A 17,551-nucleotide genomic window follows, 5' to 3' on the forward strand; every position below is an offset into this window, starting at 1 on the left:
TAATAAGGAAAACTAGAGGACAATTTTAGAAGATAGGAAGTTTTAAAGCTTTATTTTCTATGCAAAGTCTGGAGACTTTTCAGAAACATTTTTGAATTATTCTGGGGGCTGGGGGCCACTTTGGGCAGCAGGGCAGGGAAGCCTGCTAACCAATAGGCTTTCCCATCTTTTAAAAACATGGGAGAATTAATCATGAGATGATTCTGGAAAAACAATGAGCATGTGGGAGAGAGAACGGCAAATTTGCAGATTCCAAAGCAGAGGTAAATATGGGGTTGGCCTTTTAGGGAACAGAAGCTAATATGCCTGGGTCAGAGTGAATTGGAGGGAAAGAAACAGGGGTTGGCGCTAGAGAGCTCACAGCATGCTACGACCTGTAAGAAGTCTGGACTTATTTTAAGAGGAGGGGGAAGTCACTGGAAAGGCAACAGTGAAGGGAAGGATGTGATCCAATGTGCTTTTTAAAACCCAAGCTGGCTGCAGAAACAAAAAGATTGCAGGGGACAGTAGTAGAAATGGGCAGATTGTTCAAGAAATGAATGCAGAAATTCAGGTGACCATAACTGAGATGACCATTAGCAGTAAAAACAAAGGAATTCAGAAAATGTCCTGAAGAGAAGATGAGCAGAATTTGCATGGAATGTATTGGATATGAGAGTGAAGAAAGAGGAATCAGAGGAATAATCTTTTTCTTTATTTTTTACTGGAGCAACTGTATGCCGTTTTCTGGAAAGATCTAGTTGAAAGAGTACGAGAATAACAAGACAGAAAAAAGTCAAGAACTCTGTTTTAAGTATTCTACACTTGAGGCGCCTAAGAGATCCAAAGGGAGAGCTCCAGGAAGCTGTGTGATACTGATATCTTATGTATATAAGTGTGGGAACTCAAGAGCAAGCGGAACTGGAATAATCAAAGTTAGCAGGTGGCAGTATGAGAGCTATTGAAAACCATGATTTTAGGGAGGATGACTTGGGGAGGGGGGAATGTATGAAAGGAAAAAGGGTCAGTTGGAACTCTTCAGAGGTAAGGAAAAAGAGAGGGCTTAGAAAATGAGATATTAAAGTGGGAGGCTGTGATGTCATAGAGGCCAAGAGAAGGAGGAATGTTTCAAAATGGGAGTGGCCATTTATATTAAATGTTGGTAAGAGGTCAAAGTTACTTCTGCTATTGGTAATATCTACTGGGCACTCAGAAAGTACCATAGCCGGTTCTGAAGGCTCTGCAGGAAGGCATTATCTCTCCTTAACAATCCTAGCAGAGAAAAGGAACCATTGGAACTGGTGGCAAGGGCTGAAGGAAAAGCTCTTTCCTCAAAGAATAACTGGCAAATCTTGACGTGTTCCAGGCATTGCTCAAGGCATTGAGGATGAAACAGTGGAAAAGACAAAAAATTTCTGCCTTCTGAGAGCTGAATGTAAATAATAAACAAATAGATACACACTTAAGGAAATGATGGGGCCAAAGAGTTCTTGGCAGACTGGTATACTGTCATAAAGAAGAGTGTCCTAGCAGAGGAACATACAGGTGAAATAATCTTGAATTTGGGGGTGGGGGGGGACAAGAAGGTCCATGCAGCTGGTGAGCAGAGAAGGTGGGAGAGGGTGGGCCCTGGGGCTGGGGAAGCAGGCAGGGGTAGTTCATACAGGGCTTTATAGATCTGCAAAGGACGTTAGGTTACAGACTACATAGGATGAGATTCCCCACTAGAGAGCTGAGAGCAGGAGCCCTGCAGAGACTCTTTCTGATCCCTGTCACTACTACATGAACAATGAACGGGAGAGAGGGGGACTGGAACATGAGCAGAAGCAAGAGACAAGTGGAAGCTACTGCAGTGGACCTAATAGGAGATGACAGTGGCCTCCTATGATTATGAAGGCCTACTTGTTAAGAAATGGTCACAGCTATCTGAAATGCTGATGTATTTCAGAGTCAGGATTTGCTATGGTTTGGAGGGTCTAAAAGAAAAAACAGGTGTCAAGCATAATTCTAAGGTTTTTGACCCTAAACTCCTAGAAGGATGGTGAGGCCATTGGTGGACATGGGGGAAGAGCAAGTTTGGGTGTGGGTGTAAGGGTTCACTTATGGACATTGTTTTACATACCTGCTAAGGTATTCAATTAGGGCTATTAAAAAGACAATGGTATCAAACCCCAGAGTTCAAGGGAGATTTTGAAGCTAATCTAGGAAGTTACCAGCATCCAATTAAAGACATGGAACTGATGACATTACCCAGGGAACAAGGAAAGTTCCAAAAGAACCTGAGTGAAGAGAATCCAGGAAAGGAATCCAAGTCAGGAACAGTCAGTGAGGTCGGATGACCATGGAGGAAGGCAGCGGCATGTGAAGTCAAGTAAAGAAAACTTCTAAGAAAGAGAAAGTGAACGTGTTAAATAAGTAAGATAAGGATGAATTAACCACAATCTGGAAAGACTGATGAGTGTGACCTACAAGAGCAACTTCAGCTAAGCACAAGAGAGGAAAGCTTTTTGAGGTGGATTCTGAAGAGACTGGGGAGAAAGGACGGTGGAACCAATCACTTAAAGAGAACTATTTTGAGGAACTTTTCTCTAAAAAGAAAAGATACAAGGCAGTATCCAGAGTGACAGATAACAATCAGGGTGGAGTCTTGTTTTAAAAGCTAAAAGATGTTACTTGCTCATGTGCTAATGAGACTGATTCAGTAGAAGTATAATGATGGAAGGCATGGAGGAAAGCTAATTCTATAAGCTAGAAACTTAAAATTAGAAGGAGGATATCTACATACAGGTTGAGAGAAAGGCCTCTAACAGGAACAAGGACAGTTCATTATTAGCAGGGGGAAAACTACTGTATACATGTACAGCTGCTAGTAGATTGGTAGAGTCCATGTTAGAACTGGCTGGGGTATGATTGCCAAGCAACTCTTGAGAACCTGCTCGAAGTTTAAGATCAGTCATCACAGTTGCCTTTCTCTTACTGTGTTTTTCAAATGCAAGCAAGAACAGAATTTGAATTAAGCAAGAATGAGGGAGGGAGAGGCAAGAGAACTAAAAAAATTTTCAAGGGAGCGATTCCTTTGGTGTTCATGGGCCACACAACGAGTTAGGACAAGGATAGAAGGACACAGACAGTCATCCATAATGAAGTTAGCAGCATCCATGAGCAAAGTCCCTTTGGAGCTGAAGCGTTGATAAGAGGGGGTTGGCAAGAAGTGAGTGGTTAGAGATTAGAGTGCTTTACAAAGTCTATAAATGCTACAGCAACTGAGAGTAGCACCATTATCAATGGTTAGGGAAGTGGGTACCTAAGATGAGGTTAAGGACATGATCATTCCAAGTGAGGTCAAAGAACTGAGAAGACAAGTGGTTCATCCACTTGGATACTGAAATCTCCAGACATGACAAAATTGGTAAGAGAAAGACTATCGATAAACTAGATCAGTTTTGGTGGAGTGAGGGGAAAAAAGGCTTAACAATGTGGGTTGAGGGGGAAAATGGAGCTATTTTTGAGTACAGACAACACTTCATAGACATAGCTTCAGTGGAAGAAAAAGAAATATTGTGGCTGTTTGGAGAATGAGGGATCTGAGGAAGATATGGGCTCAAAGGTATTTCAAGATGGAAGATTCTGGAGTATATGTGTCTCATGGGACTGATTCATTAGAATGGCGTAACAGCTGCTGTGGGAGAAGAGAGGACATAACTTCAAGAACAAAGTTCTTCAGAACAATAGTGAAGTACAAAGCACAAGTGGAGGATTCTGTTTTTCACAGAAGAGGCACAATTTTCCCTGAAATATGAAAAAGACAGAATCCATGAGTGCAAATTTGCATAAGGCAACAGAACAGTGGGAAGAAAATAAGGAGTCCATGACTGACAGCTTCTCTTTTCTCAGTAAAATATGAGCTAGTGTTCAGCTGTCGGGAAGACTCAGGTGTGAAGTTTGGAGGACTGCAGAGAAGTCACTTAGTCATCTCAGAAACTGGGAGAATTAACTTAATATGGGGGAAAAATTGGTCTTGCTAGACAGTGTTGAATGTCTTATTAGGATGTGTGGTTACGAAACTGAAATAAAAAATATGATTGGGTCATTTTGTGCAAAAAGAACCAGCTGCTCAGATGTGGGCAGAAGGTAGGTGAGTGGGTTTAAGCAAAATTGGAGTTTTTGATGAATAGTCAAAAATTCAATGGGTGGTGGGAGATGTTGCAAGAGAATGACTTAAATGACAGGCCATTCTATGATGAGGCTGATGAAGAGGTGATGAGGAGAGCATGAAGTTTATCAAGTGGTCAGCCACAGGATAAGAGCCCAATGTGGACAAAGCACTGTTTTGAGTCGGGTCATCAATGTGAGGTCATAAAAAAGCTGGTGTGGTCAGAGCAAAGGTTTATATAAAAGTCCTGTCAGCTCTGTTACCTATGTACTTTGTGAAGACAGAGCACGATAGTTGTTAGCACACGCTCTGAATGCGTCTCCACACATGCTTCTGTCATTGTCTTCACAAGGCAATAGCAAGTATGAAGCGCTACCATGTGCCAAACACTGACAAAACCACCCTCCCTTCAAGGACTCCTTTTTTTTTTTAGTTGAGTAGGAAGAGAATGAAGATAAGACAAAATACTAGAGGCAACTGGAGACTTAATCATCAAAGTGGCAGTCCAGAGGAATGCAAAGGGTTTCAACAGCTAGTGGCAATGGCTAGTCAAGGGTGGCCAGGAGGGCATCTGGTAGAGAGAAGCCAGACAGGAGATTCCATTGCTCTCATCACCAGACTCAATTTCCCATAAAAGTCCCTTGAAGTACAATGACAGGTGTCTACACAGCAGCAAGTAAGACAAAGGCAGCTTCCTTTAAAGGGCTCTCCTGTGGTGGCGCAATGGGTCAAAACACCTCATTAGGAAGCTTTCCGAAGCCACTGCAGCACGAGTTTTATCCCAGGCCAGGGAGCTGACCCACAAGCATGGCAGACTTCTCCTGCCCCTCCCGCTGCTCCCCTCAGCAGTGTATTTCAGTAGATCGGCCTGTTCTGCTCCCCACTCTATCTCTGGAGGATCCTCTCATCACCTCTGCAACTCTAGCCTGTACCCCAGTTCCTTAAGCATAAATATGCAAATAGATATATTTTTAATGGGTGAGGTTTTGCATCAAGCCTTTCCCTGCAGGACTCCTCCAGTTCTAGATGGGTCAGGAAAGTTCAGTGCCTTGGAGGGGCCCCAATACCTACCGCTCAAGGAGGCTAGAGGAATCCGCCGCGGAAAGCAAGTCATCAGAGATGGGGAGACCACCGCAGCGATGCCTGGGAGCAATTCTGCTTCTAGGGTCTTGTGGGGCCGGCGGGAACGAGCGTGGGGCCTTTGGGGCTTGCAGCGCTGGTCAGGGAGATAGCTGGGCTTGCTGGACGCGAGAAGCTCAAAGGGAGCACGACGATTTCCGGCCTCGTCGTCGTAGGGTTCGCTGGAGTCCTCGGGGGTGCAGATCTCTTGGGACTCATAGTACTCCTGGACCTCGCGGGGCCGGTAGGTCTCATAGGAGTCCTGGGACTTGGGGGGCTCCTGGATCTCGGGGAAGGCGTCAGACTCGGGGAACGCGTCTCCCTGCTCTGACTCCTCGGGTTCCCCGAGCTCCTCCGGCTCCTCCAGCTTGTGCTCGTAGAGGATCCTGCGTACTAGGGACTTCTGGCCGCTTTTAGGATAAGCGGCTCTATCTGCTGGTGTGTCACCCTCCTCGGACATAGCTGGTGTAACCGAGAACTCCTGGTTCTCCATGGGTGCCTGGACGCTCCCGCCGCGCACTGGGCGCTCTCTGCGGGCTGCGGGGACCTGGCACTCTCTGCGCGGTGGGAGAGGGGCGGGGGATACACCCACGCCCCAACACAAACCACCCAGACCCACGCAGCTGCCGCGCGAGGCGCCGGGACCCCCAGCCTGACGTTCCCGGGTTGCCCAGGGGACTGGCTCCCCGCGGCCGGGGGAGCGTCGCTTTCGCCACCTGTTCCGGGCCGGGCGGCTCGGGAGCTCTCGGTCACGGAGACCCCGGGGTAGAGCACACCGGCTTCTAGGCTGTTAGGAGAACCCGCCACTCCGCAGAGCCTGGTCTCGGAGAAGGCTCCGAGCGAGCGTCCTTGGCACCGTAGGTCTTTTGTCTCTTAGTCATGCTGGGAGGGGAGGCCGAGATCCACAATATTCGGGGACCCTCCATCACTAAGATTGGCTCTTAGTTCCACCATAGGAATGAATGTGGTGGGAGGAATCGACACTAAGAAGAAAGAAAAGTACCGAATGGTGTCACTTATATGTGGAATATAGAAATCCCAAACAAAGGTCTAGATAATGTCAAACTTAAAAACTATAGACCTGGCCCTCCCTGGTGGCGCAGCGGGTTAAAGCACTGCACTAAGAAGCTTAAGCCACCTCCGCATGAGTTCGATCCCCCGTCTGCCCCGGAGGAGACCACATGGCATGGCAGACCTCTCCTGACCTGCAGAATCCTCTCACCCTCCGCTTCTCTGGCCTGTACCCCAGTTCTGTATGAATCTTTAAAAAAAAACAAAAAAACTATAGACCTGAGGCTACCAGAGTCAGAGGGGCAGGGTGAGAAAAACTGGGGAGAAAGCACAGTGGATTGTGATGATGGTGGATTCTGGCTGCTTTGGAGGCAGGTGCATTACAGTAACTACACCTGAAAGGTGGGGGGTGAGGGCCTATACTTCAGAACACAACAGTGTAAACCAATGAGACCTCAATCATAAATACAGAGGGTCCACTTTAGTTTGGGGTTGTGAGCTTCGTGAATGTTGGGAGGCTTGATGTTGACCGCTGTCCCTTGTAGAGGCAACCTGAGAATGAAGCCAAGCAGAAGTTTGCAGGATCAAGAGATGGAGAAACTGCCGTATTGCCTTTGATAAACCAGATTTTCAGTGCGGTGAGCCCCCTACTTTGACTTTGTCACACAGGTGAAGTTGAACTTCCAATATTTTTAAAATAAGAGTGCTGACAAATTTTCTGGCATGTAGATATGGACTGAGTAAATAAATAAAAGGAGAAAGCCGCTTGAAGAGTGCTAAGTCTTCTGTCGCTACTCCTGGAAAGTTGGCAAGTGAGGCCAGATTGAGCTGAATTTTCCAAGGTAAACCATGCCTTGCCCTGAGGCCTGACTGGAAGACAGACAGCCAGGTAGCTTATCTGCTGACACTCCATCCCATGTTAGTTGTGTGCCATTTCCTTTGGAACTCCCCCAGTGTATATGTCCCTTTCAAGCCAGAGAGTATCTCAAAGCCAGACTTCAACTATATCCAGCATCAAGCGATGACCACCATATTTGGCACTTAATCATTGTTCACTGAAGGAAAAACTCTAACCACATGCTAGCTGTCAAAATGTAGAATCTAAAATGAGAAGGTGAAAACAGTAGGTTTAACAAGGAAGGGTTATTTTACCCAATCTGAAAACTCCTGGCACACCTCTGAAAGTGTCATCCAAGAACTTATGAATGCCTCTGACCACACTAGAAAACATGAGCTAGCACATAGAAGCAACATTTAGGGGCAGGAAGTAGACTACATTTGGTGGAGTATTTTTTTTTTTTTCCAGAGTGATACAAAAGAAGGACACAAAATGGTTAAGGGATTTGCCCAGGGCCAAATTCATGGAAATCCTTGGAACAGAGGTTGAAATCTTGAATCACTGTGTGATCCATTCTCATAAAACTGCCTCATCTCTCAGCATTCACAGAACTGAAGAGAGTTAGGGCCTTGCTCTAGATCAGGCTTTGACTTAAAAGACTGTAGTGGCTGGTTTGCTCTTCTGTCCAGGCCACTGAAACTATCTCCATCTCACCAATAAGGTTGTTTGCCTTTCTTGTCACTCGTGCGTTCACTGGAGTAGCACTGTAACTCCTTCAGGAACGTTTCCTTTGCAACACAGCCTGGTTAACTGGCTCATAAGGTTTAGCTTTCAGCCTATCTCCACCTTCAACATGCCTTCCTCACTAAGCTTAGTCATTTCTAGCTTTTGATTTAAAGTGAGTGAGTGGCCCACCCTGGTGGCGCAGGGGGTTAAAGCACAGCACTGTGAAGCTATCCATAGCCACTGCTGCGTGTTCCATACAGGTCAGAGAGGTGACCCACAAGGACTGCTCCTGTCTTGCCTGCTGCTTCCCTCAGCAGTGTATTTCAATCAATCTGCCTATTCTGCTCCCCACTCTGTCTCTGGTGAATTCTCTCCCTTCCTCCCTCCTCCCCCCCACGCCTCCCCTGTTGGCCTGCCACACCCACACATCTCTGGCCTCTATCCTAGTTCTTGTATGCATAGATAAATCAAATTTTTTAAAATAATAATAAAAAATAAAGTGAGAAATGTTTTCACCTGAACATTTAAAAGGCCCCTATAGGATTATGAATTGGCCTAATTTCAATATCGTTGGGTCTTAGGGCATAAGGAAACCTGAGGAGAGGAACGGAAATGGGGGATCAGAGGAGCCATGAGAACATACACAGCATTTATTAATTTCACTGTCTCCTGTGGGCACCCCAAACAATTACAGTAATAACACCAAAAATCACTGGTCATAGGTCACTATCACAGATATAATAATAATAATGAAAAAGTTCTAAAAGCTGAGAATTACTAAAACATCTCTCAGGGGCATGAAGTGAGGAAGTGACGTTGAAAAAACAGTGCCAGTGCACCTGCTGGATACAGGATCAACACAAACTTTCAGTGTGTACAAAATGCACCCTGTGGAGTGCCAGAGCATGAAGCATGCTGAAATGATCCTCTACACGAAAGGGTATAATAGAACTTAAAAAAACAAACCCCCACAATAGTCCATGTCTAACAGACTCCTAAAAGAATTTCCTGAATCTTTCCAAGTGCTGTTAATTTGTATTTCTAGGTGAGTTTGATAGTGTTCGCTTTTCTTACTGTCCTATCCAATTTTTCTTTCCCTGTCGAGTTAAATGGATCCAGCTGGAGGAAAGACACCTGGGTTTATACTTGACAAGACACATTTATTAAAATATTTGAATGTAAATCCCATGTTATCGAAAAACTACAAGTGGGGTGAATGCGTGCTAATGTTCACTTTATCTTTGTGCTTAAAAACCTCTAAATGCATTGTTTTACCAATGTTATCATTTTTTTTTTACAGATCAAAACCTAAATAAAAAGATGCTCTCAATCAGTTAACATTATCTTTGTGTATATGGGGTGCATTGAAAAAATAGAAAATGGCTTATTTTTTATTTGAAAGTGGAAACCTTTGTTTCCAAGCCTGCTTCCCCACAGGCAGGGCGCGGGGCCTAGCTGGCCAGCCCGCACAGCGCGCGAGGAGCTGCTCGCTGGATATCGGCAGCCAAGTGTGCAATCAGGTCTTTGGCATCTTGCATGGTGGTGGGGATCTCTGAGCCGTTCTCAGTCACTTGGGTTCCAAACAAGAACATCTGCCTGTCATTTCCCACCTCAGATAATGCCAAAGCTTCGTGGATATCTGTAATGCGATAGGCGGTTTCAAGATCCTTTACCCGGGATGGAAAAAGAATTGAAAAGAATTGGGTTATTTTATGATCCTTTGGAATATTTTTATTCTCTTCTGTTGGTTTTAATGACCCCACCTCCAGCTGAGTAAAGTGACTTCATGATTAAAATCCTAGTGGTTGTTTGAATATGAAGACTGTCATCAGGATTATATCAGCTTTCTATGAGTCACCATCAAAAAAGTATTTTCTAGAAAGAAGTTACGTCAGTATAATACCTTCATCAGTTTTCTAAACAGTGCAGTGTATCTGCTTTTAATTTTATTCTTCATTTCCTTTTTATTTTCCCCAAAGCTAGTTTCAATAGACAATTACTTTTGTCTTTAACAACAAAAGTTTGATTCTAATTGGTTTTTCTCCATAACATATTCTGCTGATGATGGCATTTGGATTTTTTGGGTGACAATTATTTCTACTGAACAAACTATTTTGGACCAAATTTTTGGGATTATACAACTCAAGGAATTCATAACCCAGTAGATCTAGTAACCATAAAGTGAATTTACTATATGGCATATTGTTGAATAGTTATTAAAGTAGACACTGCTAGGGCCCTCCTTAGTGGCACAATGGATAAAAGTACAGCACTCAGAAACTACCAAGCCACTATGGCACAGAGTTTGATCCCCAACTAAGTAGGTGGCCCACATGGCACAGAAAACCTCTCCTGATCTGCCTGCTGCAACTTCAGCAGTGTATTTCAGTCAGTTCTCCTGTTCTGCTCTTTACTCTGTCTCTGGTGATTCCTTTCACTCCCCCACACCTCTGGCCTGTACCTCATTTCTTTATGCGTAAGTAAATAAATCTTTGAAAAAAATAGACACTGCTAGTCTTAATAAAACCAGTGAGTACCATTTACATTTGCACATTTCTACCTGTTTGTTTGCAAACACCACCAGAGGAAGGATTGGATCTGTTCCAATAAGTTGATGAAGGTGTTTTTTGGCTTCAGGTAATCTGCTGTGATCTGCTGAATCCACCACAAAGATCAGTAGCAATCCCTTGGACAGGTACATTTCCCAATAGGGACGGAAAGGTTCACTACCACCAACTACAGTGAATAACAGAGAAAAAAGACACACAAAGCCAGGAAGCATCAGCTGAGGAGGCAGGAAAGCCAGGAGTAGATACTTTCTCCATACCGGACAGGTGTTCTGATAAAATACCACAGTGCTAGAGGACCAGGGTCATGTTACTAGGGAAACAGTTGTTGGTGATATTTCCCCTCCACCCATGGCCCATTCGTTCTGGAGCACAAAGGATCAGCAGAAAGACACCAAATATACAGTGGATGTCTCCTGACCCTGTCACACTTAGCAAACAACAGTTATGGCCACATCTACTAGTGAGAGCCCAGAAAATGGGAGAAGGCAACTAAAATAGTTCAGGGTACTGGGTTAAAACTCTTTCTAAAATTTTCAGTGGATTGAATTTAGTGAAGCTCGTCTCACTGGTACAATTTTTTTCCCCCTTGTCAAGACCCCAGAACAAATTTCTCCTCTTATTTTACACCAAGAATATGATTCAGAATAACTTGTCTCAGAAAAAAGGTGCTTTTGGATTATTTCATTCTGCTGATTTTTTTCTCAGAAGCAGCTTTTTGATTAATGACAATAGTTTATACACAGTGACTTTAGTTTTAATTTTTTAGGATAGGGGTTGGCTCACAGTTTAAATCTGGCCTAATGCCTATTTTGTACAATCCATTCCTTGCTACTTGAAACAATTATGTTCTAAACACTTGTCTCCTGGTGGATATGCAAGCCTATAAAAATTAAATGCTACCATTTTCTTTACTAAAAAAAAAAAATCAGGGTTCTTATTTTTTACTAATCTGAGTGTTAAAAAAAAACAAAAACTCACCATGACTCTTGTCTGAATTTTTCTGCTTAGTGATAACAATGAGCATGCTTTCATGTTTAATACTAATTTGTTCATTTTATGTGATATGTAATTCATGCCTGCCCAAGTTTTTATGTTGTTTTATTTATTTATAGACGTTCTTTTTGTATTCTAGATACTCTGCATATTTGACTATATGTGTTGCATGTAATTTTTCTCATGCTGTGGCACCTTTTTGTTAGTAGATGTTCTCAATTTTAATGTCATATATCTGAATCAAGGTAATATTTTTCTTCTTGCTTGTCTTTATAACTTCCACTCCAGTTGGAATATGTTGTCCTTATTTTTCTCTTCTTTGGGGAAGAGGATAGATTGGGGCAGGTGGCCTAGAAGATTTTCTTTCCATCTGCCATCTACTCAATGTTGGATTGAGTATGCATACTGAATTAAAGAATATAAATATGGTAATTGCCCCTGTGAAACTTTATGTCTGGTTGGGAAGATGGATCATAAATGAAAAAAAAAAATACTGAATGTTTAAAAAAACCTTATGGAGGAAGGAAACAGAAAATAGAGGAATATACTAAGAAAAAAATGATTTGATGGGGCCATTGAATCTAATACTTGAGGTTTGGGAGTAATCAAGTGAAGGGTTAGGAAAGAGCAGCAGAATATATTTCTGATAGGAAGCATCCCCAAGACCTTTTGAAAAGAGAAATGAGAGCAGAGAGGCTGGAGAAAAATGAGAGGGTTAAAAAAGAGATAGTGGAAAAAGACTGTCAATAGAACCTTTTAAAGACTTCACATTTTATTTCAAGTATGAGAGTTCTACTGAGTTTTAAGTTAGGAATATTTATACTAACATTTTTTTCACAGCTGGATGAAAGAAAAAAATGAAAGTTCAGTCATCTAAGAGGTAATGGATGGTCTGACTTACAGGGGGTAGTAGGAAAGGATATCACCAATGATTCTGTGAGATGTTTTAGATGTAGAACAATTCAGAGCCTTGGATACTCGAGATGGGGATACAGAAAAAGAAAACTAGGGGGATTCCATGTTTTCTAGCTTAAATGAGTTAATGAGTAAGGAGCCACTTACTGACCAATGTATTATAGGGAAAGGAACAGATGTGGAGATAAACCAAGCACTTTGGATCATGTGAGGTTTGACAGACTGATTTGACAGGTATAAATGCAGGTATAAATGTCAGGTGACGTTTAGATGTTTGGGTTGGATAGATAGATCTGACAGCCATCAGGATAAAGATGGCATTTAATGCCCAGAGGATTGATGAGGTCATGCAAGGAGAGTATAAGTATACACAGCTCTGGGGAAAGCAGTGTTTAGAGAGGATTGACTCCAGAATTGTTAAGGAGGAAGGGCTACTTGGCCATCACTTGGTTACAAGGAGAGGCTGGACTTGACTACAATTGTTACAGAGAAGGAAGCGTACACTTTTGCTTTAATTGCCTGACTATTTGAGATAGAATGAAAGGAGTGAAGCTGATGGAAGAGGGCATGCCAAAGCTTTCCTCTCACCTTCCTTTAATCACCACTACTGCAAAAAAAAGGAAAAAAAAAAAAAGAGCTGAAAGTGATTTCCCCTTACAGTGTCCACTAGTATTAAACTCCACATGTGTTCTGCTCTCAGACTAGGAAAAGCTGCCCAAGCACTGTTAACATGATGTCTGGCCTAGGATACTTAACATTGTCTGCTGCTAAAATTATGCCTGGCAAAGCAAAATTCAACTACCCCGTAACTAATGAAGAGGGCTTACTCTCCAAGAACTCCATCTGGCTGTCTTCAGTGTGGATGCACACTTCATTGAAACCTTGGGTGGGTGCCATGCTGTGCTGGACTCTGTTCAAGGCGAGTGAGTGGAGGACACTAGTCTTTCCTGCTCCATCAAGACCCAACACTAGGATCTGCTTGTCTTTGTCCTATGAAATAAAAGACAGATCATTAAGCCTTAGCTATGCAGGCCTTGCTTTCCTGACTCCTGGCGGTGTGTCTGCCAGGAGCATCTGCAGAGTTTTAAACCATACTACACACTTCATCAAACATTGAACAGGTCTGGAGCAAACTGTACCAATTGGTTTGTTTATAATTGATCACTAATTATGTGAAGTTACTCACACATCCTCCTGCCCCACTCCTGACCAGTCTATGGGATATATATTTTACACTGACATATAGTAGGATTTATGGAAGGTGCAGCAGGCCATAGCAACAATTTTCAAATTTCATTTTGCTTCCCGGGTTCATGTACATTGGGGATTGCACCAGAATTCCATTTGTTGTTTGGGGTCTTAGGACCTTTATGATTCAGGTAAAGACCATATTACTAAGCAGTTAAACTTCTAAGATCTCATATTAATCTGTCTTGTCTTCCCAATTGGACCGTTTGACTAAAAGATTTTAGGATAAGTTTCCTCTGATATTTTTTATTTTATTTTTAAAAAAGATTTATTTATTTATACAGAAATGGGGTGCAGACCAGATGTGCAGGGATAAAGGGAGGATTCACCAGAGACAGAGTGGGGAGCAGAACAGGCAAACTGATGAAGTACACTGCTGAGGGGAGCAGGGTGGGGTGGTTAGGAGAGGTCTGCCATGTGGATCACCTCCTGGGTGGAGATCAAACTTGAACTTGCACTGAAGCGGCTGTGGCTAGCTTGTAGTGCTTTAACCAGTTGTGCCACCAGGCAGAGCCTCCTCTGTTTTATATATATATATATATATATATATATACACACACACACACACATATATACACATATATATATATTTTTAAGATTTATTTATTCATATAGAACTGGGCTGCAGTCCAGAGATAGAGATACGGAGGGTGAGAGGATTCACCAGAGACAGAGCAGGGAACAGAACAGGCAGATGGAGGAAGTACACTGCTGAGGGGAGCAGTGGGCGGGGTCAGGAGAGGTCTGCCACACCACGTGGATCTCCTCCAGGGCAGACAGGGATCTAACTCATGCGCAAGTGACTTTAGCTTCTTAGTGCTGTGCTTTAACCCGCTGCGCCACCAGGGAGGGTCTCTGTTATATTTTTAAATGTAAATATAATGATAAAATGAATTTTTAAAAGTTTGATTATAAAAACTTAAACCATTTCCAATGACAGAAGAGCATTTATTTTTAAGCTTGATATTAAAATCCATTAGATTAGATGTAAACTTCAAAAGGAAGTATTCCATGAATAAATCAGTCTTAGACATGGTTAGGACAAATGATTGCGGGACAAGAGCAGGTTAGTATGAAGACAAAGAAAAAGTGCCCCATGCTCAGAAGGACGTTTCTAGGGTGCAAACTTTGAATGAAATCAGTAATCAGTGAGCAAAAATGCAACCAGAGTGCCCACAGGTATCAATTTTATTTCCCAAATAGCCTCCTAAGAAGTTTCTTGTACATCCAAAACATTAGTCGCTTTTTTTAATGGCAAGGGTTTAGAAATGACAATAATCTTACACATTTCTGTTTAAATCACACCCCAAAAAAGGCGATCTTAAGTAGAATTAGAATGTCTTTCCCATCTTTCATTTATTTTTTTTAAAGGTTTTTGTAAAAGTAAGAAGTTGTAAGTTTTGCTCAAATACACAGACTTGTGTAGACACATGATTTATGCAGACTGTCTGGTAAAAAACAATGAGAAAAAGTGCATTTGTTTTGGATTGAATTCCTGATGGCTCTTGAAGCAAACGTGTTCCCACAGAAATTTCCTATCTCCAGCCCCATCTCTGGTCTCCATTCCCTCTCACCTGCACCTTAATTTCATGTCATCCTAAGAGTGTGCATGAAAGGAAGGGGGGACTGGATATAGATTTCATTCATTGGTTTTAAATTGCTTATTTTAAAGCAAGGGGGCACCAAGAAATGGTGGCAGGGTGTTGTGTACCCCTCATTACCTCGGCCAGTGTCCCTATTGGGGATACCTAGTTCATCAATTACAACATGCATTTTTTCATAGTTTAACATCTCTGAAATGCATATTTTATAGCCCATATTTATTTACATGTCATATTCTGGCTGGCAGCATTTTCTCTTTCCTAGTATATTGAAAGTAATGGCATCGTGTAGTCTATATATATTTTAAGCAAAAAAATAGGTCCCTTTCAAACCATGTTGCTGCCCTTAAAAGTCCATTCAATCTAGAAATCCTGCAGTTACTAATTTGTTACATTTCCTTACTTTTCATCTAAAATACATGCATTCTTACATACTTGTCTAAAATATGTTTATCATCTCTTAAGATGATTGTAAATCAAAAACTCAGGCATGAAGCATGATTCTGATCAACTGTTCTTAGTCAAAAGTATTCCTTTAACATACACGTGTCAGTCTGTATTTTACCGGAGATCAGATCTCTTAATTCTAATTGTTAGAACCAGAAAGCAATTCTGAGTCCAAAATTCCAGGAACACGGAGCCTTAATTAAGTCGATCCAAACAATGTCTGAATTCCTACCCCCTCGGTTTTAAAATTATGGTAAATACACAACATTTATCATCTTGACCGTTTTGAGTGTATAGTCCAACGGTATGAAGTACATTCCTATGTTGTGTGACCAGCAGCACCATCGCATCTCGACAAGAAGTTTCATCTTTTGGAGGGGGAAGGCTGTATTCATAAGACTCCAATCCCTATATCCCCTTCCCTCTGCTCCTGGCAACGATCTGCCTCTATCATTTGATTAAAAATCTCGTATTAATGGAATTATACTACTTGGCTTTTTGTAACTGCAATGTTTGGTGTTTGAGACTTAGAAATGTGACCGGTCCTGCTGGCTGCTAGGTAGCTGGCAAACAATGGAGGTGGTAACCACAGCGCTCCCAGAAAAGGTTTAGAGTCCCGACTTGGCCCCCCCCAACCCCCACCTTTCTGGAACCCCACCCCTTGCACCAAGAACATGTGAAACTGAAAGGACTCGGATGCGAGCTGAGGGCAGGAAGGCTGGGGTAGGTTTCTGCGCCGTCACTGGGGTGTGAGCGAGTGCTGAGCTCTGGACACGGGTCGGGTCAGAAGGTGCCCGCACAACCGGGTGAAGGCCAACTTGGCGCTCTTCTCCCTCCACACTAGATCTGATGTGAGGGGGCCGCACAGTCAGGGATGTTAAGGGGGAGTAGGAGGGGTCAGGGAAAGGAGCTCGGCACGCCCCCTTCCTTCCACAGCTGAAAAACCCGAAAACGCGACCGGGTTCCTTCCGGCCTCGGATGTACCAGAGCCGGCCGGGCGCGGTGGTCTGAACGCCCACAACGGCCGCGGAGGTCCGGGCCCGGGCTCTTACCGGCGGCTCCAGTAGGGGCTTTGTCAAGATGTGCTTGTCCTTTTCCTCTTCTTTCCTCTTAAATTGTTCCTTCTCTTTTTCTGCCTCTCGCTCTTTGCTCTTTTCCTCTCTATCCTCTTTCCTCTTACTTTTTTCCTCTTTTCCTGTCTCTCTTTCCTTTACCTTCAGTTTCTCCTTTTCTATCTCCTTCCCGTTCTCTTCCTTTCCCTTTCCCCACACTTTTTCCGGTTCCTTTCCCTTCTCCACTACCTTCCTCTTCTCTTCCTTTGCCTTTTCCCGCACTTTCTCCGGATCCTTCCCCCTTTCCCGAACTTTCTCCGGTTCCTTTCCCTTCTCCTTTTTCACCTTTCCCTTGTCCATCTCCCCGGCCCCCGCTTTCTCCCCTTCGCCGGCGCGCCCGCGCGCTGGTGCCGCAGCCCGGGGTCTAGGCAGGTGTGGCACCTCCGGGGTGCGCAGGCCTGAGACGTAGGTCCACGCAGCGTAGACCACACATACGGTCACAGCGCCCGTCGCCAGCCACGCGCCGCGCCCTCCACCGCCTGGCATCCTCCTGGCAGCTCGACCTGGACTGCGCGGATTCGCTATCTGGCGACCGCAGGGAGTCGAGTCGGGGAAGTCGGGGGTGCTAGAGGAAGAGGGACCAAGCGGTTGGGTCGCTGGAGCTAGGAAAGCCTGAGCCTGTGGAACGAAGCGTCTCTGTAGTAAGAAGGTCCCCAGTGCCACCTGCTCCGGACGACGCACAGCGGCGCGTTCTTCTCTGGCCGGCGGTCTGCCCTAGAAAGGCCTTCCACGCGGCCCAAACCACGGCGTGAGACCTCCTCCGCAGCACCCCTGAGCCCGCCCAACCACGTGTCTCCGACCCGGAGGACGCTTAAGGTGCCAGACGCCGCTGCCTCCAT

The 17,551-nt window shown here is 43.9% G+C and overlaps 2 protein-coding genes across 2 annotated transcripts in view; both read right to left on the reverse strand.

Annotated features, from left to right (window-relative positions):
* THEGL (theg spermatid protein-like) overlaps positions 1-5,744 on the reverse strand; it is a 34,551-nt gene extending 28,807 nt beyond the window's left edge. Inside the window, exons 1-2 of the mRNA XM_004681470.1 lie at positions 5,204-5,744; positions 1,200-1,251 (exon numbers count right to left, since the gene is read on the reverse strand). Of these exons, the coding sequence (XP_004681527.1) occupies positions 1,200-1,251; positions 5,204-5,744 (593 nt within the window). The remainder of the gene's footprint in view (positions 1-1,199; positions 1,252-5,203) is intronic.
* A 3,533-nt stretch (positions 5,745-9,277) lies between these two features.
* On the reverse strand, positions 9,278-17,551 carry ARL9 (ADP-ribosylation factor-like 9). Its single transcript, XM_012724019.1, has 6 exons — positions 17,376-17,551; positions 16,923-17,277; positions 16,653-16,709; positions 13,132-13,294; positions 10,387-10,562; positions 9,278-9,493 (listed from the first exon to the last, which is right to left on the reverse strand). Exons 1-6 carry the CDS (start codon positions 17,549-17,551, stop codon positions 9,278-9,280), a joined length of 1,143 nt encoding a protein of 380 aa, XP_012579473.1.

The sequence above is a fragment of the Condylura cristata genome, unplaced genomic scaffold, assembly GCF_000260355.1.
Source record: "Condylura cristata isolate star-nosed mole 26May11 unplaced genomic scaffold, ConCri1.0 scaffold00012, whole genome shotgun sequence".
Lineage (NCBI taxonomy): Eukaryota > Metazoa > Chordata > Mammalia > Eulipotyphla > Talpidae > Condylura > Condylura cristata.